Source organism: Apus apus, chromosome 10, assembly GCF_020740795.1.
Source record: "Apus apus isolate bApuApu2 chromosome 10, bApuApu2.pri.cur, whole genome shotgun sequence".
Classification (NCBI taxonomy): domain Eukaryota; kingdom Metazoa; phylum Chordata; class Aves; order Apodiformes; family Apodidae; genus Apus; species Apus apus.
Window position 1 is genome coordinate 3,432,630 of NC_067291.1, and position 26,778 is coordinate 3,459,407.

Here is a 26,778-nt window from a genome sequence, read left to right on the forward strand (position 1 = left end):
TAGAGAAAAAGGAACAGCTACAGACTGACATGGACAGCTACAGGCAGACATACAGACACAAAGGAACAGATACAGACATGGGCAGCTACAGGCAGACATACAGATATACAGACACAACGTAACAGCTACAGACAGGTAAAGGCACACATACAGACACAAAGGAACAGCTACAGCCAGACATGGACAGCTACAGCAGACATACTGACACAAAGGACCAGCTACAGGCAGACATGGACAGCTACAGGCAGATAGACACACACAAAGGAACAGACAGCCAGACATGGACAGCTACAGACAGACATTGACAGCTACAGGCAGACATACAGACACAAAGGAACAGCTACAGACATAGACAGAGGTAGACAGACACAAAGGAACAGACAGCCAGACATGGACAGCTACAGGCAGACATACTGACATAAAGGAACAGACAGCCAGACATGGACAGCTACAGGCACACATACTGACACAAAGGAACAGCTACAGACATAGTCACAGGTAGACACAAAGGAACAGACATACAGACATGGACAGCTACAGCCAGACATACTGACACAAAGGACCAGCTACAGGCAGACATGGACAGCTACAGGCAGACATATGGACAAAAAGAAACAGCTCCACCAGACATGGACAGCTACAGGCAAACATATGGACACAAAGGAACAGCTACAGACATAGTCACAGGTAGACACAAAGGAACAGACAGACATGGACAGCTACAGGCAGATATATAGAGAAAAAGGAACAGATAGAGACTGACATGGACAGCTACAGGCAGACATACAGACACAAAGGAACAGATACAGACATGGGCAGCTACAGCCAGACATACAGACAAAAAGGAACAGATACAGACGGACATGGACAGCTACAGCCAGACATACTGACACAAAGGAACAGCTACAGACAGACACTGACAGGTAAAGGCACACGTACAGACACAAAGGAACAGATACAGACAGACATGGACAGCTACAGCCAGACATACAGACACAAAGGACCAGCTACAGCAGACATGGACAGCTACAGGCAGACAGATACAGACAGACTGACACAGATACACCAACACAGACAAGGACAGCCACAGAAAGACAAACATGGACAGACACACGCAGTCACTCACAGAGAGAGACAAACAGACACACACATACATGTAATTAGTTACTGTTAAAATGGAATAAAACCACACAACCCTACTTTTTTTATTTCTGTGTACATACATGGGAACTATATATTCAGGGATATACATATATATATATAATACACTATACCTATTGTATGAACACACATGCCCTATATTTATACAGCTTTTAAATTACATCCACACACACGTATAGATACATTTTTGTATCCAAGTATATTATGGGGATGTATACACAGGATTATATACCTATAGATAATACCAAATGCCTATATACAAGTGCACAGACACACACACACACATATATAATATTCTCGTGCAATCTCACCCATATTTTATACACATATAATATTTATACAGAGATTTATTCATATAGATATGTGGAATATATACATATATGCAAAAATAAATAAATAAAATATAACTATTGATGTGTGTTTGTATATATATAAGCCCCATATACAATACATTGTAACTGTAAACATACGGACATATATACACACATATATATATACTATTTGCACACAGACACACACAGTCTCTATATTACATAGTTCCCCCATTTAAAGACATATATTTAATGTTTAATAGAATATACCCCCCTCCTTCATATATAAATATATGTCTATATTTCCCCGGGGGGGGGGGGGGGGGGGGAGGTAGTGGTGGTGTATATATTTATGGTATATGTATTTATCTAAAATACATTATACCTGTACAGGAATGAACACACCCTTCATTTATGTAGCCGTGTGTAAATATACATATATACACACACAAATTTCCTCTACAGCACCATATGTACAATGGGGATGAATACACACATAAATAAATAAGACTGCATACCTATAAATATGTGTACACACATGTTCTATGGAATGTGTCTATATGCAGTCTCACACATTTTATATACACATATATATTTATATATAGATTTCTCCATAGTGTTACGGGCAGTGGGTGCTACCAGCCCCATATATGTATAGCTACATACCTCTGTACAGATGGGCATTTGATACATATACTCTTTAAATACATGAAATTATCTATCTACAAACAGCACACACGTGCTCACTTTCTTGCTCAAACATGTATATTTCCTCCTAACCTAAATCTCCTCCTCCAGTTTTAATCCATCCCCCTTGTCCTCTCCCTCCCTGCCCTTATTCAAAGCCCCTCCCCAGCTTTCCTGGAGCCCCTTCAGGCACTGGAAGGTGCTCTAAGGTCTCCCTGGAGCCTTCTCTTCTCCAGGCTGAACACCCCAACTCTCCCAGCCTGTCTCCAGAGCAGAGCTGCTCCAGCCCTTGGAGCATCTGTGTGGCCTCCTCCAGACCCGCTTGAGCAGGTCCTTTATATATCTCTTAATATATACGTAGAGACAGTCACACACATATCTTTGTATGTATAGACATCTTCTGAAATATATATATACACACATTTATATATATATATATGGGGATGTATGTTTGGAGATACACACATGATACATTATACACATATATGTACCAACATGTATATTTCTACCGATGTCTTTCTGTATCTGTATATATGTGGGATATATATATAAAACATTATAGATTCTTATGCACACATCTATGTACACACACAATACATAGATATAATAGGTATGTAGATGCACAGACACAGCCCTATAGAGATGTGCATCTCTTTTTGCCCATACTGCATGGTGTGTACATATGGGGATGTACATATAGTATATAAGCATAGTACACACTTATGTGTACACATACCTGTCTCCTCTATATTATCTGTATGTGTGTATGCAGACATACGCACACATTTATTTTTTAATATATATCTATGAAATTCTGAGTACAGCAGGGGCTGCACCCCCCACGCCTTACCCTGGTGCTCCACAGGTGCTGGGGCAGCCCCTGGCCCCCCAGGAGCGCTCTGTGCCGGCAGGGGGATGCCTGCCAGGACATCCCTTCCCAGCCTGCTCTCAGGCCTTAGCCCGTGTTGCTGCTGAGGCTCCTCACCATCCATCCAGCCTCACCCTCCTGGAAGGCTCCCAGCGTGGTGCTGGGCTGAGCTAACACCACTTGTGTTTTCTCTTCATCCATTTTGTACACACTGTTCTTCTCGGGTTCATTGCAAGGGCTCTGCAGACTGGACAGCCTAGCTATGGGGAACTCACCTCTCCCAGATCTCTGAACTATTACGAGTGCCTTCAGCAGAGAAACCTGTGGCCCTTCAACCTTTGGAGAACTATTTTGGTACAAATTTCTATGGAGCAAACCAAGAGATGCCATCATGAGTTTCATTTCCAGGACAGATCTACATCATTGTTCAGTCTCACCTGGTTCACAGCACACTGTGCAATGCAAAAAAGCAGTTCACACTTACATTTTGAAGCAGAACTTACCACTGCTGGGCTCATTGTAATATCGGCTGATGTAATTATTCATGTCATCCTCTGCAAGAACAAAAAGGCAGCCATTAGAAAACCACTCATTTGATTAAACAGTTTAAAGTCCACCCTGCAAACGGTGTTTCTAGGCCAGACCAGGGGTGAGCTGGAGACACACTGCACCCCCCACGGCAGCAGCCAAAAGAGGTGCTGTTATCTGTTGCAATTGTTTATGGCAGCAGCCTGGGAATGAGGCATTCTGGGTTCCAAAGGACACCTGCTCCATCACCCTCCTACAGCCCACTGTGGGGCTGACCACTGCCCCAGGCCCATCTCCTCACCACCTGTAAAGCCACATGTACCACCGGCCTTTTAGTTTTAGTGTGTAAATTCCTACTTCTAAAATAATGCTTAGGGTTTTTTTTTTTCATTGAGAATGAATGAAAAAAAAAAGTTGCTTACTACACATTCATTAACACACAGCACATTCACATCACAAGATCCGTTGGCTTAGAATACACTGTGAAGATTTTTACAGGTCAAGGGTGCAGTACTACACTACACCTGAACTTAAATAACAATGAGATAAAAATGAAGACACGACCACAAAAAAAAGAAAGCAGCAGCTATACTGCATATGCAGATTTTTAGATGCTGCTGATGACAGTGGGATTTCTTAGTACCTTATAGAAAAGCAGAACATTTTACAGTTACTAAAAAAAGCAAGGAACAAACTCCTCTTGTTGCAATTCTGAGCAGAACACTAATATTGCTGCTAAGAAAAAGGTACCAGCAACCCAGGAAGAATTTCAAGCTTACAAGCAACCTGACCTGCCCAATTTGCAGCGTATCTGTGCTCTAAAAGCATTCCTTCCTTTTAAGTGCTCTTTTTGATACCATGTTTCAGAAAACCATGCTCATCCCTTTGAGCCAGATTTCCCTCCCCCCCTGGGTCTCTGCGGCTGCAGTTCTCCTTTTCACAGCACATTGTGGTTTGCAGGTGAAAGAAACAGATGTTTTCTGGGGAACACTTTCTCCACACAACAAGACCCAAACCACTAAGCACTCTGTACCTGAAATAGCTGCACTCTAAGAAGGCAATCTAACCTGACACTGAAAGGCAACATGGTTGTTTTCCTGGTTTCATTGGATCTTAAAAGCTTTTTTGGCCCTTGTTGATCTTTAAATGCCTGCAGTCAGAGGTGTGTTTTGTGCTAATGTCTGAATTTAAAAAAGAGGCCTCAGAGTAGCTCAAGGCAACGCTGCTGAATTAGGAGCAAGGCTTTTCAGCTATCTGCTACTAAAATACACTTCATTTCAATCATGCATAATTTAGACTCTAAATGCCACCAAACCCCTCAGCCCATATAGATACAGGTTCTTGTTCAGGCAAGGAACTTTCAGCTACAGTCAGAAAACACCAGCCTCTCTGCACTTCTGGTAATGCACTTGGATCATATTTAACTGAAGGGCCTAATTCGAAGCAGAAGAATAAGGAAAGAGATCTGCAGTCTGGCCGGGATGAGGGATGTTCTGCCCCTCCTCTTCACCAGGCAAAAGCCCAGGGCCACACTCAGCACTGAACGGGCAGGGGTGCTCTCATTGCCTTTGGCTCTCATTAAAAGCAGCCCCAAATGCCAAGATGCTTTGCACTCAAAAGACAGAAAAGAACTTGGAAAAGTTACCTGCTTTCCATGTCTTAAGGCAAGGCTCCAGCCAAGTCTTCCTTAGGACTGCACACATTCCCTGCCCTGGCCATCTGTCTGTCAACTAACAGAATGCACCAGGACACCATTTTCAAACTGATCAGTTGCTTTCAAACCAATTCAGCAGAGATACAGACCACTTGTTTTATCAGCAAAGGCCAGTGCCAAGGACCTGAAAAGGAATCCCTGTAATGCATTCAGCCAGAGCCCTCTGAGTGGTGAGGAAAATCACACTGTCCTGTCTCCACACAGGACTGAGTGAGCTGCCCAGCTGCCTGCTTTCATGTCATGTTGTTATGTGATGGCCTCACTAACCTCATTGTTTTACACTGCTTATCTATCTATAAATAAAAGATATGTATAAATAGATACACATGTGCATGTGAAATATAACATACATGTGTGGGCATATATATTTAACTGGAATAGGCTCTGCTTAATAAAAAACAATAAAGGGTAATGGAGTAACATTCCAACAAAAGAATAAGTTTCTGAATTACTACATTAAAGCAAACTGACAATTGACAAACTCATCTTAGTCATATGGAAATCTCAGCTGCTCTGGACACAACAGGCTATAAACAATTGCAGGTATCTCTCACTATATTCTATGTGGCTGAAAGCAAGGAGCTTAAAAAATGCCACGAATATACAACTGAAAGCAACTTTTTTGTGCATATAAAACAACTACACCAATAAAAAGTAAAGTACTGCACATGACTGTGGAACAGTGCTCAAGTACTTCACAGTGAGATGAAGTCCCCACTGCTCAGCATGTGCAGCCAAAGGAGATCAGTACAACTATGTTTGCAGCTGGTGGAATGAGGGAAGTTGGTAGGATGAGATGGGAGGGGCAGCTTGTCCAAAAGGAGCAGATTGCTGATATTATTTAAATTCTACATACTGTTTCCTGCTGTCAGTTTCAGCTCCAGAAATAGTTATCTTAAGAAATACTTCACCCTTCATAGTTTCCCTGGTGTTTTTAAACACTGTTTTTCTAATTTCTGCCACCTTGGAATTTTCAGGACCCAGAAGACTTAATTTTCTTCCTCCCTAGAAATAAACCCATCTCTTCAAATACATATCAATGTTACCTGCACTCCTTTTCCAGAAGAGAAACTTTCCATGTATAAGTCCTTAGCTGCAATGATGCCCAAATAGTATTTACTATAAATGAAGGAACTTGCAGTTAAGCAGAAAGAAAAAACATCTCCCTCTTATTTCCCCTGGAAATGGCAACCTTAGGAAAATGTTTGCAGATGGTGATAGGGATCCTCTTGCACCAGGAGGAATCACAGAATCATTCAGGTTGGAAAAGACCTCTAAGAACATTGAGTTTGATCACAAACTCCACACTGCAAAGTCTACCACTAAACCATATCCCTGTGTGCCATGTCTAGAGGTAAGGAATTAAAGCCGTTACCCCCAGGAAATCTGGTGACAACTCTGGTGATGAGAATCCAATAGTTGAAAGCTGAGAAGGTAGAATGGGAAGATGAGGCAGCTCTTCCCCATGTGAAAACCCATCCTAACTTGTGGTGAACAAGGATGGTTCTAAAGTTTTCCCTGGAGAGCAGGAGTGATGGGGCACAGCAAGTTATGCAGCAGCACTGTGGAGGAACCAAAATGTGGTTCTTGGTCAGGATCTGTCCCACAACTACTGGGCTTTGTCTGATGAAGGTTTCCAGATCACCTGTCTGTCCTTTTACTGCAAGACTCGGAACACGTGCTAAAATGGTTCAGGCAGTAATAAACTCTTTAGAGTACAGACCCATATAACCTCATCTGACCCAAGAGACAACACTGTAATCTCTCTCCTGGCCCTATAAAAACCCAATAAATTTGGTGAAACACATAAATGACATTCCACCCAAGGCAGATGCCTGTTTTAGTTGTATAATCCCTCAACAGTGACTTTAATCGTTACATCAATGACTTCAGTGAATAGGTCTGCAACCCCCCCTGCATACAAAAAATACCATTTGCACATCTTTTAGATTGGCCTTAAAAAGGGTGTTTCTTTTGAAATACTAAATTATTAAAGTATTTTAATTAATATTTTTATTGTCATTAATTTTACTGCCTTCTGTCTCTCAAAGCTGAATTTTCTGAACTGGAAGGTGATTTCTTCTGCTGTGCAGCCTCCTACCGAGGATGTGAGTCCTCAGAGTAGACTAATGTCTTAAGCCCAACTTTCCTCCAGAAAGCAGTCTGTACTAGGAGGTTTCTAAAGAAGCAGGTCTTTCATCTCTATCATGGCGACCTGACACCTGTGTCTTCTCCTTAAAGTACCTTAGAAGCATTTGGGAAAGAAAAGTAGCATAAAATGCACTCAGAAATAAAAAACACTAAAAAAAAACCAACCCTGTTTTTTGTATGGAGGCAGATTTGCCACATCTGTGCAAGCTGCAGTATCACACAACTGTTCCATTCACATGGATAACCAGTCCCTGCAGAGCTTGGGTGGATGCCTGAGTCCATGGATAACCCACCATGTGAGGAGCTGTCAAAGTTAGCTCACACAGAAAACAGCAACAGATTCAGCCTGGCTGAAGTAAGAAATCAACCTGAGATAGAAGTCCTTGTGCAGAAGGAAATCCTGGGATATGGAACAGGCTCCATTATCAGCAGATACTGCTGGGACAGAAAAATTGGGACAGAAAACCAAAATAATTAACTGACAACAAATTGGGTGGCTTTGGACCTCACTTTAGCAGACCATGGTGCAAGGGCAATGTGTGCTGCATGGCTGAGATGCAAGACAGCATGGCTGGTGGCTCTGAGTAGAGGATAGATCCTTTCCAACCTTGTTCTCTATGAATATGGATCAGCAGATCCACATCCAAGTTGGCTTGTTACACTCGGCCTGAAGCAAACGCAGAGGAACTTGGATCTGTCTCTGCAAAATAGCCACATTTGTCAAGTCTAGAAAAACAAAACTTGAGAAGGAAAATGGCTATCAATAAAACAATCATTTGATGGGTAAACATCAAGGAAAGAAAATAAAAAATTAAGCAGAAGTATTGATGAACAAATACTTATAAAGTAGCACTGAATAAACGCAGACTGGGATTTAGGAAAAGATTCCTAATACTTCAGAAAAGTGAGATGCTGGAGCAATGTTGTAACAGTGGGAGAGGGCACAACACATCCCTGCTGCCTCATGGAGCAGCATTTGTTTATGAAAAGGGCTGCATGTTGGGACAGTGGAAAAGATTCCAGTTCTGTGTTCCTTTACCTGTCAGCAGTGTCTTCACTCCTCTGCACAGTAATGATGGGAGACAACTTCAGCCTCACACGTGTGACTCTGTGCTCACCAGTTCAGGCAGTGAAAAGCTGCCACCCCACCCATTGGGTGAACATGAAATTCAAGAGCCCAACTTCACTAACTCCACACATTTATATAAGTGTTGCTTAAGGTTTAATTCCTTTGATTCCTGCCTGGATGATCTCTGCACAGAGAACCACAAAGCCTGAAAGAAGCACCTACAGAGAAGCCAAATCCTCACTGTTCCACAGATACATGGAGTTTAACCAGGAAGTGGGGTGCACTTAAGATATAACCATTTCCAGGAGCAGGCTTCAAAGTAGATAAATTTCAACATTTGAAAATAACCATAAACTATTTTTTATCTATTGTTCTGCAGTAACAGAGCTCTCTTAGAGCACTAACAGATGATCACCAAAGGAACTGGCTTAGAGTTTAAAAGTGTTCAACCAGCTCAGACTGCTTCACAAGGAACAACTGACAAAATCCTTTCCAGTGCCCTGCTTTGCCTTCTCAGACAGCTTATGAATAATCTTAAGGGAAGTCCTCTAAAGCTCCAGAATAGTTCATGGTCCCCTCCCAACATCCTACTTTCTTCCTTTATAAAACAGTGGGTATCTACAGGGAGAGCAAGCTTTACTCTTTTCCAAGCATGATCATAAATTGCAGCACTCCCCCAAAGCAGACAACTTACTTTTAACCTCATAAAAATGGAAATTTTACTCACAATAGCTAAAATAAGCTTTCTGTGACATGAAGTAACAGAGCTAGGAATAGAAGGGTGGCATATTAATCTTGAGCTATGGCAGTACTGTAGAATTTCAAAACCTGAAATGATATATGCAGGAAAATGAGGGATTTCCACTAGGGACCGTAATTCATATATTATGGGAGAGATTAAAGAATAATAAATTTTGAAAGGAAGTATTAATGGCTATATGGGGCACTGTGAGCCTGGCATTCCCTGAAGCCCGGAACTTTGGATACCAAACACTAAAAATGATTTGTGCAGGAGCAGAAAACATGAGATGTTTTCCTGACCATGAGTAGTTGCATACTGTATGAGGTATGAACTCAGCAAGAGAAAAAACTTCCTTTATAATTTAGAGATTAACAGATAGGATAATATTTGCCATTATGTCAAATGGTAACTGTCTTTGGGAAGAAGAAAGGAGATGACAGCACTCAGGATATTTCCCTTGCTCTTAGAGAAAGGCTGACCACAACGGTCCTGAAACTCATTAGTGATGCTGCTGTGCATTCAGATGCAACAGCTTCACCCTGAGCTCTTTTCAAACTGAGGCAGAGAGGCTAAGTGAAGTGCTCACAGTGCAGCAAATGTCACAGCTTTCCCCTGGGTTTATAGCTCCTAGAGTCCTGCCCTTCTCTGGAGTTCATCATCTTTCCTGGGCTTGATAATGGTACCCTTTGACTTGCATGCTGAAGCCTGTGTTTTAGCCTTCATGTTTGTCCACTCTGGAGATCAATTTTTTGGCAGGATAAATAAAATCTCCATCCAAAGCAAGTTAAAATTTCCTGCTTCTTAGCCAAATTAATTAGTAAATACCATAGATCCATACATTTTCCACAGAGTTGCTATTACTATGTTAGGAGGTCTCTTGGTAAACTGCTCTGGGGAGACAGAAGCCTGTGAGGAAGCAACCAGCTCATTATGCAGAGACTTAGCACAGGTCTGAGCAGGCCACCAACAGCTTACTGCTGCACAGCCTCAAGAAGCTGCATGAAACACTAGCTGGGGAGTGATGGGACACTTTCAGAGCCCACTGACTGTCTGATTAGAGCTCTTGCCTCTCCCACTTTTGTACCAGCAATTAAAGCACTTCAGATACTAAGAGATCTACAGAAAGAAAACCTGGATGCAAACACATAGCGAAAGCTATGAAATCAGACAGCACATAGAGTGCTCTCCTGCAGGCCACCGTGTGTGTCTCTACACAAATTCCCAAAGGTGGGGTTACCTGACTGACTTTACTGAATGCTGGAGTAAGTGGTGGCACAAAATCCAGTGTAAATACCAGAGTACAAGCTCCAGCTGCCCCTGGGGAGCTTTAATTTATGCACTCCCATAAAACTCCCAGGTAGGGAAATGAGTGAAAAATCTGAATGCTTTCTTATTCTATATCCCCTTCATGGTCAAGTATTCTGCCCTGAATGTTTCAATTGTGTTCAATGCAGACAGGGGAAATAAGATTAGCTTGAGATGGAATATCCCATTTAATGATGCAGTATGTTCTCCAGCCAACTCAAGCTTGCTGGGTTTGGCAGAATTCAGGGCTCTCTGAAGTCGGTGATTTTTTGAAGGCTGACAAAGTTAAGTTTGGCACAAACACAGGCATCCCATGCCATTCCCTAACCTCAGGTGTTACATGTAGGGCCAACATTCTGCCAGAGTGTAAGAGAACAGCACATCAGAGCCTGTTCTGCCAAACAGCTGAACTGTGGCTGTGAACAGTAAGTTTTATTTTAACAGTATTAGTAACCTGGTCCGTATTTCTCCTCTGACTAGTCAGTGTGATAGGCAACTGCATGTATTGATCAAAGCTCACCAGCACCCTTGGCACACAGAATGACTGAGTGCAGTAACCAGCCTGGAATCTTTAAAGATGAAAAAACACAGCTTAGAGAAAATGGATGCAAAGCATTTCCCAGTGCAGTCTGACACAGGGGGTAACTTGCAAAACAACCCTTGGCCCAAAAGTCACACTAGTGGCTTACAGTTCCAGGAAGAGCAAGTGGTGTGGAAAGCCCTGAAGACAGCACAGGCAGTGGCACCACAGCAGATGAGAAGCAGCAGGGTAGAGAGGAGACCTACATGAAACATCTCCATCCTTTGTGCTCTGCAGAGCCCCATCTCAGGAGTGCTGCACATCCCCGAGCAGAAGGGGAGACGGGAGATCCTACACCAACTAAAGATAGCCCTGGACTGTGAACTAAAGCACTGAATGCTATTGCTGGGCTTGTGGTTTCTCAGTCTTAACCGGGCCTCTTGTCAGTAGTCCATGGCAGACTGCCATGGATGGGTGTCCCTTGCTATAAGACCACAGGAAAAGATTTTTCTGTCCAACTCCTGTCTCATTCAACATAAAAGACAGTTGTTGAAACAGTCACTCAAATTTAACTTCTGAAGACAAGCGCTCGATGCATCTACAAAAACTTTGCATGTAACACATGATAGAATGCACAAAAGTATTTCTTCTGGTATTTTTAGATGAATTCTGGAAACCAGAAATTAATTCTGTATATTCAGTATGAATGTTTAAATATAATGTAACTACACCTTACTCAATGTAAACAGTAATGCATGTTTTCTTATCTGCTGAACATACCTTTTTCAGTGAAAAGCATGAATCTCTCTAATCATGTGACAAGTCAATGTAGAAATCAACCCTGAAGATTTGTTGCATTTGTGGCCAGCATTTTACAGGGAGACACAATAATGAGTAATTGTGTTAACCTGGATGTTGGAATTAAGACCTTGGACAGAATTTTTAGATGAATCTCCACAGCTCTAAAATTTCAGCAAACCTCCTTATAATGTGCACAACACTTTCCACTTCCAAATGTAACCCTCAAGGAACACATGCATAAATTATAATCTATCCACTGGGGAAACCTCTGAAATACTGCAAAAAAGGGGGAAAATGCATTTTAGGGAGCAGTCTGCTCGACTGTCTGCTTTTAAATACAATTTCAAATCTGGAATAATTAATGGCTGAACTGTGGTTAGCATTTTTATATTATAAAGAGGAAAAAACAAAAACAGTTTCTACGTGCTTTCATAACTGTGTAGAGAACAGAAAGGATTATCATATAAAAACACCTGGTGAGCACTTTTCTTGTACATCTTTTGATTAAAGTTCTTCTGTGCCTTTAATTCCAAGGAGTTTAACCAAAATAAAGATGCCATGCAAACCTCCAATTCAGATATATTCACTTACTGCTCATCTACTAAAATCCTCAAGCTAAGATGTCCAAAGAAGACTAACATATCATTAAGGCAGAAACTGTTGTTTCCTCTGGAATATTCCACTCAGTGTTCCTGAGACCAGGACACATTCTGCACTCCAGAGTCCACTGCTGCACTCTGTCCAGCACTGGCAGCTTTAAGCAAGTGCAGAGAGCACAGCCTCATGTTCCACAGCTGATGCACAGGTCCTCTCTACTGTTTTTCAATGTTCCCAATTTCCCTCCTTTTACCTCCAAGTGACTATCATTTTGCCAATTCTGAATTATCTGCTGCTTCTTTAGTGTTTGATGGATGGGACAATGAGGACATGGGGAAGGTGCCTCATAGTAGTTTTCTTCCTGAGTCATTTTTTTGGCCCTATTCAGAATCAGTTGGCAAATACAACAGCTCCTGCCAGCTGGAAGCAGATGCAGCCTCTTTGCAAAAATGGGAAAACGCAGTCTCCAGGGAAAAGAATCAATCCACTGGTAGAGTGAAAGGATTTAGTGAGATCACTAGCTCCATGTAAGGGACGAGCTGTGGCAGCAGGTAGCAGCACACAGGCAGCACTCACCTTGTGGAGGTCGTAACTCAGTGATGTTCTCGGTGGTCTCATCATCCGAATCCTCAGCTGCCACCACCTTGTACCTGTTGCTGCTCTGCTTGTTCAGCACATGTGGGACCTGCAGTGCAGCCTCTCTCTCTGCAGCCAGGTCCAAATCCTGCTGAGCAAGGTGGGCCCTCAGCTGCCTGATTTCAAACTAGAAGGAAAAAAACACCACATACCGATGTCATACAAGCATGGCCAGAAGTCTGTAGTCTGCTCTTGGGGATCTAATTACTCCCCTAATCACTCTTCAGACTGGTCACAGCAAATACATGTCTGCATCCTGAAGATAGCATCTTGGACCATTTTTAACAGGTTGAACTGAAAATCAAATGAAATCCTTATAGAAGACCACTCTTAACAAGCATTTAGGGATTTAGGTTCATGACAAACATCTCTAACCTGCTAGACTTTGTCATGAGGATTTCTGTGTAGGGAGGTTCTCTAAGCAGTACCCACAACGGTCCTCCTCTACTAACTGGGCAAGGGTGAGAGACACCACAGGCCTTGTCCAGCTGTAAATCTCCTGTACTCAACAGTGTGCAGAAAACCCTAGGGAAGGCTGCCACTTTTCTGGCCACTTCTCTCAAGTGGATGAACCACAGCAGTTAATAACTTTCTGCAGTTAGGAGGGAATCTGCCTCATGACTGGTGTCATAAAGCAGACACCTGAAAAAAAGATGGAAGCTACCAGGTACAATCTAATAGATGGACACAGCATATTTGTCTTGTGTTTGACAGCCACAGGTCTTCCACAATGCAAGAAGGAAAACAATTTTTCTGGAGAGACTGTAGAGACCCTTTAAAGGTCTTTAGATCCAGCACAGTTATGGGGCTGCGTGGAGAAGTTTCTCTTTTTTTAAACTCTTTTTAAGATCAGCAGCATAGCAGTGACCTAGTCATGTTTAATTATCAAGAGATTGAAGGAGAAAAGCAAATGAGGTGGGTAATAGACTAAGGCATCTACAATTTAGCATTACTGGGCTTCCCAGAGTTCCAAGGCCTAAAAAGCCACTGGAGAACATGATGTCACGGCCAGGCACACTGCACCTGTCACTCCACATTTACAACTGAGATGGAATTAGCACCTCGATGCATGAAAACTGGTGTGTAACACTATGTAGGCTCAATGAATCTGGTTCTGGCTGTTGCCTCTCAGCTCCTGACTCAAATCTGCTTTGCTCTCAGATTTTGGAATCCCTCAGCAGACCTAGTTTGTTCCACAGTGGTCCAGACCAGACATGCTGCCCAGCCCAGGCACCCTGCAGAGCACCAGCAGCTCCTCCAAGCTCTTCAAGCAACTGGAGGGGAAACAAACAGAGTTTCCACAGATTTTAGAAAGAAAAAAAGAGGAAAGAAAAAAGGATTCCAGTTGGCAACATCTGGAGACTATCTGCTTTCCAGACCATAAGGGAAGTAACTAGAGTAACTGGAAGGCCCACTGAAAGACTAAAATCTAGAGAGCAAAAGGGCAGTTTAAGCCTTCCACATCACATTCAAGTCACCTAATACAGAATCTATCAAAGCACACACTTTTTCCTCTGTCTTGAAATCAGTGGACAGAGGTCTGGCAGCTGCAGACAGATGGCTGCAAGAAATGTCACTGCTCTTAACCAAAGGTCCTCTGGCAACTGCAGTCAGCAGAGTCAGGCAGCATCAGCAAATGTCAAAAACCATCCCTGCTCCTCAAGTCTTTCAGTGAAACCTCCATGGCAGCTACCAGCTGGTGGGGTTTGTGTTACCCTACAGATCGGAAGAAGTAGCAAACTGGTAGTGCTAACTCTTTTCCCAGCCAGCCCTAAGCTTCCTGAGGCTTAAGGGGCCAGTGTCTCATCAGAGATTCCAGTGTGGATGTGTCATTCAGCTGTGAAAGGACTGTCTGGAGTTCAACTTTACAACACAGAGAATTTCAGGTTTTATTCTTGACTTGAAAATAAAATTTTATAAGTCCCAAAATATCTTACATTTCACTTTTAAAGAGAAGAAAACACCCTTCTGGACAGTCCCTTGGTTTAAATGCACTCAAATGTGATAGACTAAAAAAAAATCTGGGTTTGTTTTTTTTTAAAATGCATTGCCTAACCATATCTACCTGGCTAGTTCAAACTGAAAGGCAATAAGAATCAGGCATCATTACTGTTTTTCTACAATTCACATTTCATCCTTCAAAAACATTCCTGTGTGTCAGAAAAAGAAATACTGCCACTAAAGTGCTTAATTCTGGCCTGAGGGCAGGATGTGATTTATTTTTTCAAAGAAGAGAAAAAACCTGGTAAGTATTTTATAACACAGATAGATAAAACTACCTAAAAGTCAGCTCAACAATTGTATTTCTGCATCACACCTCATTTAACCAGCTTGGCCAAACCTTGTAACAATAAAAAGCTTGAAGAGAATCAGTGCATTTTGCAGATGTGAAAAAGGAAGTACATTAGGTGATCTACCCTGCTACAGTGAACCTACAGCAAATATGGGGGAAGAGACCAGACTTCCTAATGATCACTTGGCATGTTCCAATCAATAAAGCAAGCCACAGATTATTCCCAGTCTTTAAAATTCACATGCGCAGTCACCGTCCAGATGAGTTAATAAATGTTGTCGTTTAACAGAGCTCTGCCAACAAGCTATGAGCTACTCAGCCTGGCACACTGGACCAAGTAGTAGTCTGCAACCACTTCTGGGATCACCAAGGTAGACAACTACACTTTATCCAAACAATTCTTTATTTCCTATTTATAAGGGAAAAATTATTATCTTGGTTGAATCCCAACTACTCCGACAGCATGAGAAACTGAAACCCACGGAGAAAACAACCACCGCGGTTACTGAGAGCTCGTACCGCTGGTAAAGTCAAAACCAGAAGGGGCTTTGCTGCCATCTTATGTTTGAAAGACCGAAGTACATTCTGGTGTCCACGGCAGCAGAGGAAGCACCTGCATTTGAAGATGGCTCAAATGTCACATTCTAGCAGAAACTGAAACCCAGACCTGATGGCTTGGCTCATGCAACGCTTCCCTCATCCACTGCCTGAGGATATGCAGGCCTTGCAACTTTTTAAGTGATATATGTGAACATCTTTTACTGCTAACTGCAAACACAATCCACATGCTTGTCTTACTTTCAGCTCTTAACACTGATCAAGTTTGGGTGGTCAAAAATCCACAGCTGAACACGAGACTGTCAAGAGCAGCTATGACTCCTAGGCGCAGTGAAGCAGCAAAGAGCACTGGACTTCAACACCTTGCACAAGGGAGAAGTAGCACACAGAAATGTTCAGAAAAGTAACAGCAGAAACTGATGTTGTCTACAAACCAGCTGGTTAACACAGGCTCTCCCTTCCACCTCTCCATTACCTCAGATGGTCAGCTTCCAGGTCCCATCCATGTTTGCCCAGAAGTCTGTGTAGCATTTAGAACAGTGGAAAGCTAGAATTCAATCCTGTTCTGTGTAACTGTCCTTTTTTTTTTTTTTTTTAATTGACAGAGAAGTGGGTAATACTGGTGTTTGTCTGACTCCCACATTCCCTGTTACTGATGCCAAGTGATCCATACGACCTGTCCCATGGAGGTGCAGAACCGTAACTCTGTTAGAGACACAGAGCATAAGACAGAGCCAAAACCCAACCCAATATGCTGCTTCCAAATGCAAATCCAAAATCTCTAAGTCTCTAGTATGTCCAAAAAGGGACTGGGTGGGATGGAAAATTACCATTTGTTGTAAGGATCGATTTAAGATGATGAAGGGACATTCAATAAAACATCTAGGAAAAGTTAAGCAAGAAAAAGATTTTTGTTCACAAAAAGTATGCATCTACTCAAGGAGATCAGTTCAACATTAATTGCTTCCAATTATTACTTAAAAATTGTTCCAAGGTATTATAGAAGCTGGAATACAGTTTTAGCCACTAAAAGCAACCCAGTAAAAAAAAGGTTAGGTCTAAGATAAGGGGTGTTCCTTCCAGGTGTACTTCCATGAGAGACTGCAGAGCAAATTATGTTGTAGGTGCTTCTATCTATTGAACATTATATTGAACACTGACCTTGGGCAGTTCTAATGTGTAGAAGAGCTAATGAGATTGCTCTGACTGCGTGTCATGCAGCCCAGGGCAGATTAAATAAATCATTGAAAGGTACAAAATATAACAGTCTTCTAGAGTAAAAATTCTGGGCCAAGTTAAACATGTGAAATTTCTATTTGCAGTAGGAGCTGATGTAGCTATCTGATTGTAAACCTGAGCCTCTTCAATACAGAGTGCTGCAGGAGAGCTGTGCTGAGGAAAACTATGCTTTGTATTTTCAGATAGATCACAGAATCATACTACAGAAGTCTGAGTTGGAAGGGACCTTCAAGATCATCTAGTTCCAACTCCCTGCATGGGCAGGGACACTTCCCACTAGACTAGGTTGCCCCAAGCCCCATCCAATCTGCCCGTCAACACTGCCAGGATGGGGTTTCCTCTACTTCCCCGGGCAACCTGTTCCAGTGTCTCACCACCCTTACACTAAAGAATTTCATCCTTCCCTCAGCCTGTAAGGAAGGATGTATATTATGCATAACATGAGGGGGGGAAGCATATAAATTTATACAAATGCTTTGATCTGTTTAAATTCTTACTCATGGCTGTCAGCTCTGTGTTAAGAACCACGTAAATCCCACAGAGAGTCAGTGGGCAAATGATGCTGGTGTGTGGAAGACAATTTGTGGAGATCAAGGAGCCTAAAGTGAACCATCTCCTGACTCTAGATAATGACAAACTGCACATTGGTCCACTTGAGACTGCTACTGACACTATTTTCCAGGACATCTACAATATTCATTATCTTTAATTACTCATACTTTGGTAGCTTCTGGTGGCTTTCTTTATCAATAAGTTCCTAATGTACTTTGCAATGGAAAAAACGTATTTGAGAACTTCAGCATAATCTTGGCTAAAAAGAACATGTGAGGGTCAGCTAGTCCAAAACTCCACTTAAAGCAAGGCCATCTAGCTCAGGCTGCTACAAACCTGTTCTGTTAGGTTTTTAACATCTCAAAGGTTGTACACACCATAGTCTCTCTGGCAATCTGCTCCAGTGCCTGACCATTCACCTAGTTAAAATGTTTGTTCTCATATTTAACAGGAATTTTGCACATTCCAAGCTTGTGTACTGTGTCACCATGCACTTCTGTGGAGAGCCTGGCTGCCCCCTCTCCCGAGGGAGTTGAAGATGCCAGTAGAGGTTAATACCCACGGCTAATGCAAAACTACACTTTGATGCAGACCATCTCATATGAGAACCAGTAACTAGATTGTCAGGCATGAAAAGAAAGTCAATTGAGTGTAAATTTAAGCTTGGTGTTTTCAAAAATGTTATGTGTCCTCTTGTAGCACAAACCTGTGCACTTCCTCACTCAAATAATGCATTAGATGAACATTTACAAGCAGATAAAATTACAGAGACCAACCCAGAGCTCTAGGTAACATCTCTGTATACATGCCTGGTTTTATAAAATGAGCCACCCATCCTATTTGAAATTTTACAACATGTAAGACTCAAAAAGGGGTGCAGCAGAGAATCACAGAGGAGTTTCCTTTAATGGTCTAGCAACAGAGTATGACTGACAGTTTCAGAGAGATCAATTAACATTTTAGCCAGAAGCTTATTCATGTCCTCATGTCTAAAGCAGAAGAAGTAACTTTGCTCAGTTCTATTAGTGCTGTCTGTACAGAATACCCTGCCCTAAAACTCCTCTGCCAGTGGGACACAATCCAGTGTTTATTTCCATTAAGTTTAGCCATTGTTGGTACCAATAAAAATCAGAAGACAGTTGCAAACTAATGTTTTACGGGCAGAATGAAACACGGGATGACCTTGGCTGCCTTCCATTCACCAAGAAAAAGACTGGTAGTTAGAAATAAATTAAAATTATTGCAAAAGGATAACGTAAGTTATTGCTTCGATACGTAATTTTACCAGCTAAATAGCCCTGTCATTAAACTAGCAGCTGTTGTACAAATTATATTCCAAGACAAAGAAATTATAGCTTTCATAGGTGTTGCAGCTCTAAGAATGATGAAAAACTCAATTCTATAGGAGCTGAGAGACAAGGAGCTCTTGTGATTAGGCTGAATAAAGAATCTTTGCTGGACTGTACTCAGCTGAATGACTTAAGAAAATTAAGGATAAAAAGTCATGTAAGTAGATCTGTTATCAGAAACAGAAATTCCTTTACAAGTGAGTCCAGAGGAAAAAAGCAATCTTCCCTGACTGGAACTTGAATTCTTACTGAAACTCTGGAGCTTTGTTTTGCAATAGAAGTTATTCTGATAAAACAATACCATCAGCAATATACTCTGTTCATATTTTGGATAGTAATTGCAGTGAGACTTTTTCAGCTTTTACCTTCACCCATTTTTAGAAATCCCTGGTGCTGTGAGTGCTGATGTCTCTCATGTTTTGTGAAGCCCTGCACAGCCACCTCAACCCTTGCAGTATTTTCTGCCTTGACTGCCCTCATGTTCCACTCTTGTTCGTGACTTCTTTCTTGGCTAGTGGAGAATAAATAAAACAGTAAACTATTCAAACAGTTCCAGTGGGGTACTGCAGAGAACAAACTGCTGGTCCATGCAACCATAATTTATAAAATATATTCTGGTTTTCAGATGTAAGGCTAGCCAAAAATCAACATCTGGAAAGAGTTTTCTTGTTTGCAAAAGTACATCTCCAGTGTTGCTTGGGAATGGAAATGTACTTTATAGTTGTGATACCTTATCACTGGCCAAAAAAAAGATACAACTGACAAGAACAGAATTCAAAAGGTAAGATGGAGTTTGCATCTTTCCTGCTTTTATCTTTTTAAAGAACTCCATTTTTGACAGTCAAATGTTAACAGCTCCAGAACAGGAGGGCATGGACAATTATTTGTTTTGAATCCACAACAAAACAGGCTATTTTTTTCCCCAATTCCTCTTCAGAAATAATGAATAATTTGTCTGAACCTTTCAAAATAATTTCATCTCCAGAAAATGCCAAACCTGGAGAATTTCAACTGCAACTGCCTGACAACTGGCAAAGCAGTAAGAAACCAAACACAGGATCTCTGAAAAGGAAGTGCTGGGCAATCTTTCTAAGAGGAATATTTTCAGCCCTGTCTGTTATTATTAAATAAATGCAAATCATCAGTGTGGTCACAAAGATGTAGCCTCAGGATGAATCAGGATTTACAGCCACTGCTGGGATGTGAGCAATCATGGTGCCTTGCCCTTTCTTCCTCTTTGGGCTGGCACTGGTGTGCCCCAGCACATATCCAAGGCTCCAGGTCACCCCCTCTGGGCAGCTCCCAGCCACCCCATCTGCCCCTGCCAGAGGTGGCACCACACAGACAGGGCAAGCTGGAATCCCTCCCTGCTGGCCCTCCAGATAGTGAGAACAGCCACACTTTTGTAGGCAACCCTTCACTCAGAAGCACAGACATGCACACAAACGAGCAACCCTTTAAAAAGGTTAGGAAAGGTGCTCACATGAAAAAAGCAAAAAGCTGGCAGAATTTTAGGCATTAAAAACCATTAGGAGACATTTTTCCCACAAGAAACTGTACACAATGTTAATGTGAGTATTATAATGCTGACAACTTGTTCTTGACTGAATTATTAAGCTATTAATTTACGAAGAAAGGATGCAGAACTTGTGTCAATGTTGCTAACTGAGGCAAATTAGTACATTTACCTCATATTATAGAGCTGAGACATTTGTTTGGCAAGAAGTCAGAATTGTAAAATGAGAGAATTATTATGCTGTCATTTTTCTAAATTCCATATTTTTCCATAGCTGATGACACTTGAAAGCTAGGAGAGAACCTGCTGTGTTTTCACAGATTGACTAATCTACCACTGCAGTATTTCTTTGTGCTTGATTACAGCTAAACTGCAACCATCAGAGCTCAGATTAGGGCTCAAGACATTTTGCAAGCCAGGCATGCAGATAAGGAGTACATGGATTAGAATGGAGGGGGCAAAATCTGCTCCTGCCCCAACTTGGGATAACAAACCCACATTTATTCCAAGACTATGAAATAACACCACCAAAAATTGTTTAGAGATCTAGAGCTGCATAGTGCATTTCCTAAGCAAGAATGTTTTGAAATGTATGATTGTCAAGAACTTTAGTCTAGCAGCATGGTCTGGCAGACAAAATACTTCACCAGGACTCAAGAAATGGCTGATCTGCCTAATGCTTTTGGTTGAAGGATAATCTCTCCCTGTAAAATGGGGTATATGCCACTTCCCTATTCATTTCACAACTATGATAGAAGCATCAATCATTTAATAACATTGCGCAAAGCTGTGATCAAAAGAACTGCAGTTCTGCCACTGAAGATACCTAGATAGCTGGAAATAACTAAGTTTTGGCTAAAGTCAAGCCTAAAGCTTAGAAATTTGTTACGGTTAACATGAGAGACTGTCTAACAGTGTTATGAAATGACACACACTGTCTACAGGTCTTCCAAACTCATCACATGGACAAGGCAACCTCACACCACCAAGAGTTCACTGCAGAATCCCCGGTTGAGAGGCAGGTGCAGGAGAGCTGGAGCTAAATCTAAAAAGCCATTTGAGGACCTAAAAACTGATGGTTTCACAAGTATTTTAGGGGCCTCAGTAAAAGATGGGCACCTAAATCCCTGCTTCAGATTATGCGACTTTTGGGGAGTTGGTCTGTTCTGGGACAAACTGCCTCTCCTCCTGTCTGCTGAGGTGCTTCAACTTTATGACTGACTGAGCCATTCAGGTCTCTTCATTTTGTATTTGAAAAGCACCTACCACAAGTGGAGAGTGGGAACCTTGAAATCTCCAGGATTGGACACCACATGGTTACCCTTACAACTCAAACAAAAAGTCACTTGGGGGTCATTCTGTTGTGGTTTGATGGTGCCCTGCCCATGTGCATGAGACAAACTGCAACATCTCCTGGCTCACTGCCCAAACAATGCTTTTACACCTTTTTCATGTAAATATATTCATTTGAGAGATTTTAAGCTTCACCTTCCCTTACCTCAAGACTGAGTCACTGAACACTTGGGGGCCTGGGAAGAGTCTTGACTTGCTTCCAGCAGCTAGAAGCTCCTATTGAAACATCTTGAGTCTGCCAGAAGAATCTCTGACTGACCTAAGAGGGAAGATGTCTTCTGCATTTAAAGCAGGGAGATTCATTAGCTTCCAACACATACACCTTTCCTAGGACATGGCCTTGATAGAGCTGCACCCTCCAGCAGTGGCAATGACTTCTTCATATTCTCAGTATTCTGTCAAGCTATCTGTACTCATTCAATAAATTACTTACTGGAAACATTCTTTTGCTGTTCCTCACATTTATTTTCCTCACCTCAGGAAACACAAGCACAGCAGCAGAAAGAGCCAACTGCTGTTTGACAAACAGCATGTTGACAACACCTTGGCTGCAGCTAATACTTCCTTAACACTGAGACCTGTCACCTTACAACAGAAGTCACAGTGACACCTGTCAGACCTGAGCTTGCTGCAAAGTATGTGAATTGTTTTTTTTTCCCATGACAGCTATGTGTAAATAAAGACATAACTGAACTTTACCCCTTGTTCCTGGCAGATCTGGGTTAGTCTTTCCAGATGCTCATCTTGAATAACCTTTGCCTTCTCATATTGCTGAATCATCATCTCCATCTCCACTTTCATTGGAAGGACATAGGCTGGAAAACACAAATAAGCACTTAGAGTAACCCAGCTGTGATTTATTCTATTATCTGAAGGAAAATCCTTACAGACCTTTACAGGCCAGAGAATGTCCCCGCTTTCACATGCATCTAGAGAACCAGAATATTTCTTATAGAAATAGCACTAGAGTATTTTGTCTGGGGAAATGCAGGTCATCAGCAGAGTTTAGATCTTGCTTGGTCAGATCTCCATTTGCTTGGCTGAGCTGAAATGCATCCTGCATGCTCTTCCTACCTTCTCCTGCATAAATACAGGTCTTTTCCAGTGTTTACCACACATTTCCTGAATTGCTAGGTAGGAGAATTTTCTGCTTAGTGGTAGGCCCATCCCCTCCAAACCTGAACACCATGGCTCCCTTAGGAAAAGAACTATTCCAGAGTCCTGTGCATTTAATTCCTACACTTTGTGGTAAGAACGAAGTCCTTAATGGAAATAGCAGACTAAGAAGGATACTTTAAAAAACAAAAAGGCATTTATCTTCTATTGCTTTTCAAGCTACAGTCCACAGGTTTTCTGAAAGCCTCAGGAAATGTTGCTCCTGTCGTAACTATGGCAAACTCAGACTGCTCAGCAGAGCTGCTCAATGCATAATGCAACTCTTGATGTTTGCTGAAGCTACACAAGATCCTGAACTTTTCTTGTACACTTCAGTTGGAGGGCTAATGACCTTTCCTCAACTCTGAATACAGAGTTTCCTGGGCATCTAAATTCAAAATAACAACTTGACCCTGATCTTTTAACACATGAGCAAAGTGACTCTTCATTTATTCTTTTTCCACCTCTTCTCCCTGTAACCTGAAATGCCTGAAAATGCTGGACACAAAGTGGCCTACACCAAAATTCTTGCTTCCAGGCACAGTCACTGGCTCTGCTCTCTGCAAGTTTGACTTGCAGGGGCTTTCTTCTCTCCCCTGGTGATTCCCCACAGAGGTCTGTGCAAAACAGTACCAACATATGCTACAATATTATGCTGTACAGCCCACCAAGCACTGCAGAAAACACCTTCAGCATGGAATTCCCACGGTAAGAAAATGCTCCTGGAATCCAACATCAAAAGAGTATTACTTCTATATGTACTTGGAAAAGAAAGCCTCAAGACAAAGCTAACTGTATGGAAATGGGGAAGGTGCAGCAAATATCAGAAAAGCAGATTGGAAGTAATTATTTTGCAGAATCAGGAATGACATCTGGTGGCAAGGAAGCAGGTCAGGGCATTTACTTTACAGAATAAGGAATGTGAAGGTGCCTAACAGAAAAACAAACCCATCAATTATAAAGGCTCACAAGAAACAGAAGATACAGACATGAACTTGAGACCTACTCTCTCTTAACTCTCTTCTCTTCAGTGTTTTTGAAATGTAAGAGGAAGAACAATGCCAGCAATGATAGCAAGCAATCTTTTAATAATTTTTAAAATCTCTCTTTTCCCAGCCTGCCAGGTAATTTTTGGAGCCAGAAACTGAAACATCACTCACCATCGATGATCCTCTTCACTCTCCATATTCGCAGTGTGATAATAAGGCTGATAGCATCCCATGGGCTGCTGGGGCCATTAGCCACTGTTGAGGCCACCATTGGCGCCAAGGACAAGATTATGACAGCACCATCAAACACCTAGAGAGAAATCAGAGTTTTCACACCCTTCCTAAAGACCATAACCCTGTCATTCCTGCTTAGGGTCTTGAAGAGCTCCCACTCTGCCCCAAATAAATGCAATTATGGTACATATTTGAAAGGGATATGAGGGGTGGCCAAGCCACAGAAAGGCTGCATCCTTTTTAGGTAGCACAAAAGAATTCCTTAGTGCATTTTTACGAGGTGAGGAGAGATAAACTGTGGTGGGAGGACAAGGAGAGAGAAAGGAATTTGGAAATACCAGCCAAAATCCCCAGGCAGAGTGATAGCCTAAATGCTATCATAGCCAGAGTTTTATTATCATTGGTATTTATTACCTGTTACTTAGAATAATTTCATTCCAAAAAAGGATATAGTCCCTGCCCATACATCTGTCTAAATGAAGAGATCAAAAATAAAAGCAGAAAAAGACAGAGCAAAGAGAATTGATGGCTCTTGGCCACGTCCTGACTACACAACGTGTGTGGGAACAGCTGTGCATCAAGACAGAAAGACTCCTTGCTCTTGCCTTTACTGGGCTGCTAGATTTTCAAGGATTTTGACCACTGGGGCTACTCAGAATGATTTGTATGACATTGACTGCATTGGGATTAGATCAGAAAAGGCAATTGTGCAAAGTATTAGACAGAAATACGTGAGTAAATACACTCCAGAGCAAACTGGCAATAGAGTGTATCTGTACTATGCAGGGCAGAACAGAATACCATGTTCTCATTCCTACTGAGACCCTTCCCAGCTGCCAAAGACCACTGACTAATGGCTTGCACAAGGAGACAGAACAAAGATTTTATAAGGACTACACATTCTGATCTGTGCCGAACAATTCAGTGTATTGAAGAGACTTCTTTCTGCCATCATTTGCTGGGCAGTGAACAGTATCATTCCATTTCAAATAACCAAAATGTGTTATCAGAAACTGCTGTATTTCACCTAAATAGTAAGAATCTCTGGATCTATAATTTAAGTTTCACATCAGTATTTTAGCAAAGCAAGTAAAAAGATTTACGACTTTATTACAAAAATGTGCAAGCCTGCAGACTCGTTTAAGTTCCAAGAAGACCCCTGTTTTCTCCTGGTGCATCCTGTGCAGTATTAGTTTATCAGATAGTATGAAGAAAAAGCTTTTAATTTTCCTGATTTCTGCTCAAATTTGGATTATGTGTTACTTATAACACCCACATTTCCTTATCTGCCTCTCTATGCACGTTCTACTTCACTTTTAACTTAAGATACATATTACAGCATTTATCATGATTTCATTTTAACTAAAAAACAAACAAAAAAAATCTCACAAGAGAATTGGCTGTTTTGCCAAACCAGGATTTTCTATCAGAAAACCACACACGTTTTTTTAACCAGTTCTAATTTTGACTTACAGGAATGGGGTTATACCAGTCATATGACAATTTTTACTCATATTGCTCATTATCTCAGAGTAGCAGTATGAACAGTTAGACTAGCACAGTTCTAACAACATAATAGACAGAAAGAGTAAAAAACCACAAATCCCTCCCTCAATAAAGTATTTCCAAATCTCTCTCTCTTTTTTGTCACAGAAAAAGGGACTGCATCATACAGCTCTGTATCCATGCCTATCATGAGAAAAATGCGTGTATTTATTTATCTGAGTCAAAAGCTATTGTACAGCATCGGGTATATAGCAAAGCCACCCAAAGCAGTCCTTAATATTCTTACTGTGCCTGCTGAAAAACAGTATGAAGAGCAAGAGTGCTTACCTCTATTTTGTTTTCAATGTAATCCCATATGCCCAGGACCACAATCCTCAAAATAGTCTAGTAAAATAGATTAGGGAGAAAAAAGATTATGAATGTTATTGTAATTTAGATAAACATGTAGTCCTTTGTCTATTTGGGGGATCATTTTTGGTATTATTTAAGCATTATGCATTTCTTCTGATTAATAATGAGAATCTAAAAATAGCTGCACTTGTGTTATGAAAGCAGGGATTGCTTTCCAACCACTCTAGTGATTTCATGAAACTTCCATAACCAAGTTCCAAGTTCAAATGCTCATTAGCCTTTCCATTCTCCTAAAATTTCTCTTAGATTTGTGAGATTTAGATTACCAACCCAGCCCCTGACCCCAGCCTAGATAAGATCCACTGTGGGTCCCCTCAGTTGGAATGGGGGAAGATTATCTTTTTTTGCCGTCTTTGATATGCCAGTGCTTACTATTTTCTAAGAGAAAGGAAGCACAGGCCCCTAATGATGCCTAAATATACTGACATTTCATCAGTCAAGAGCAGAGGCTCCTATTCTCCCCCCTAGAGTACAGGGCTGTTGCCCTCTAAAATTCCAGAAAGTCAGAGGATAAGGGGAGAAATATATCTCCA

At 41.6% G+C, this 26,778-nt stretch overlaps 1 protein-coding gene across 8 annotated transcripts in view; it reads right to left on the reverse strand.

The window, feature by feature from the left end:
• The window catches only part of TMEM266 (transmembrane protein 266), a 100,284-nt gene that overhangs the window by 6,192 nt on the left and 67,314 nt on the right, over positions 1–26,778 (reverse strand). For all 8 annotated transcript variants that reach the window (XM_051628638.1, XM_051628636.1, XM_051628637.1 and 5 more), the window contains 5 exons: positions 26,162–26,218; positions 24,266–24,404; positions 22,650–22,765; positions 13,031–13,217; positions 3,531–3,581 (listed from right to left, as the gene is read on the reverse strand). In XM_051628638.1, coding sequence (XP_051484598.1) covers positions 3,531–3,581; positions 13,031–13,217; positions 22,650–22,765; positions 24,266–24,404; positions 26,162–26,218 — 550 coding nt within the window. The remainder of the gene's footprint in view (positions 1–3,530; positions 3,582–13,030; positions 13,218–22,649; positions 22,766–24,265; positions 24,405–26,161; positions 26,219–26,778) is intronic.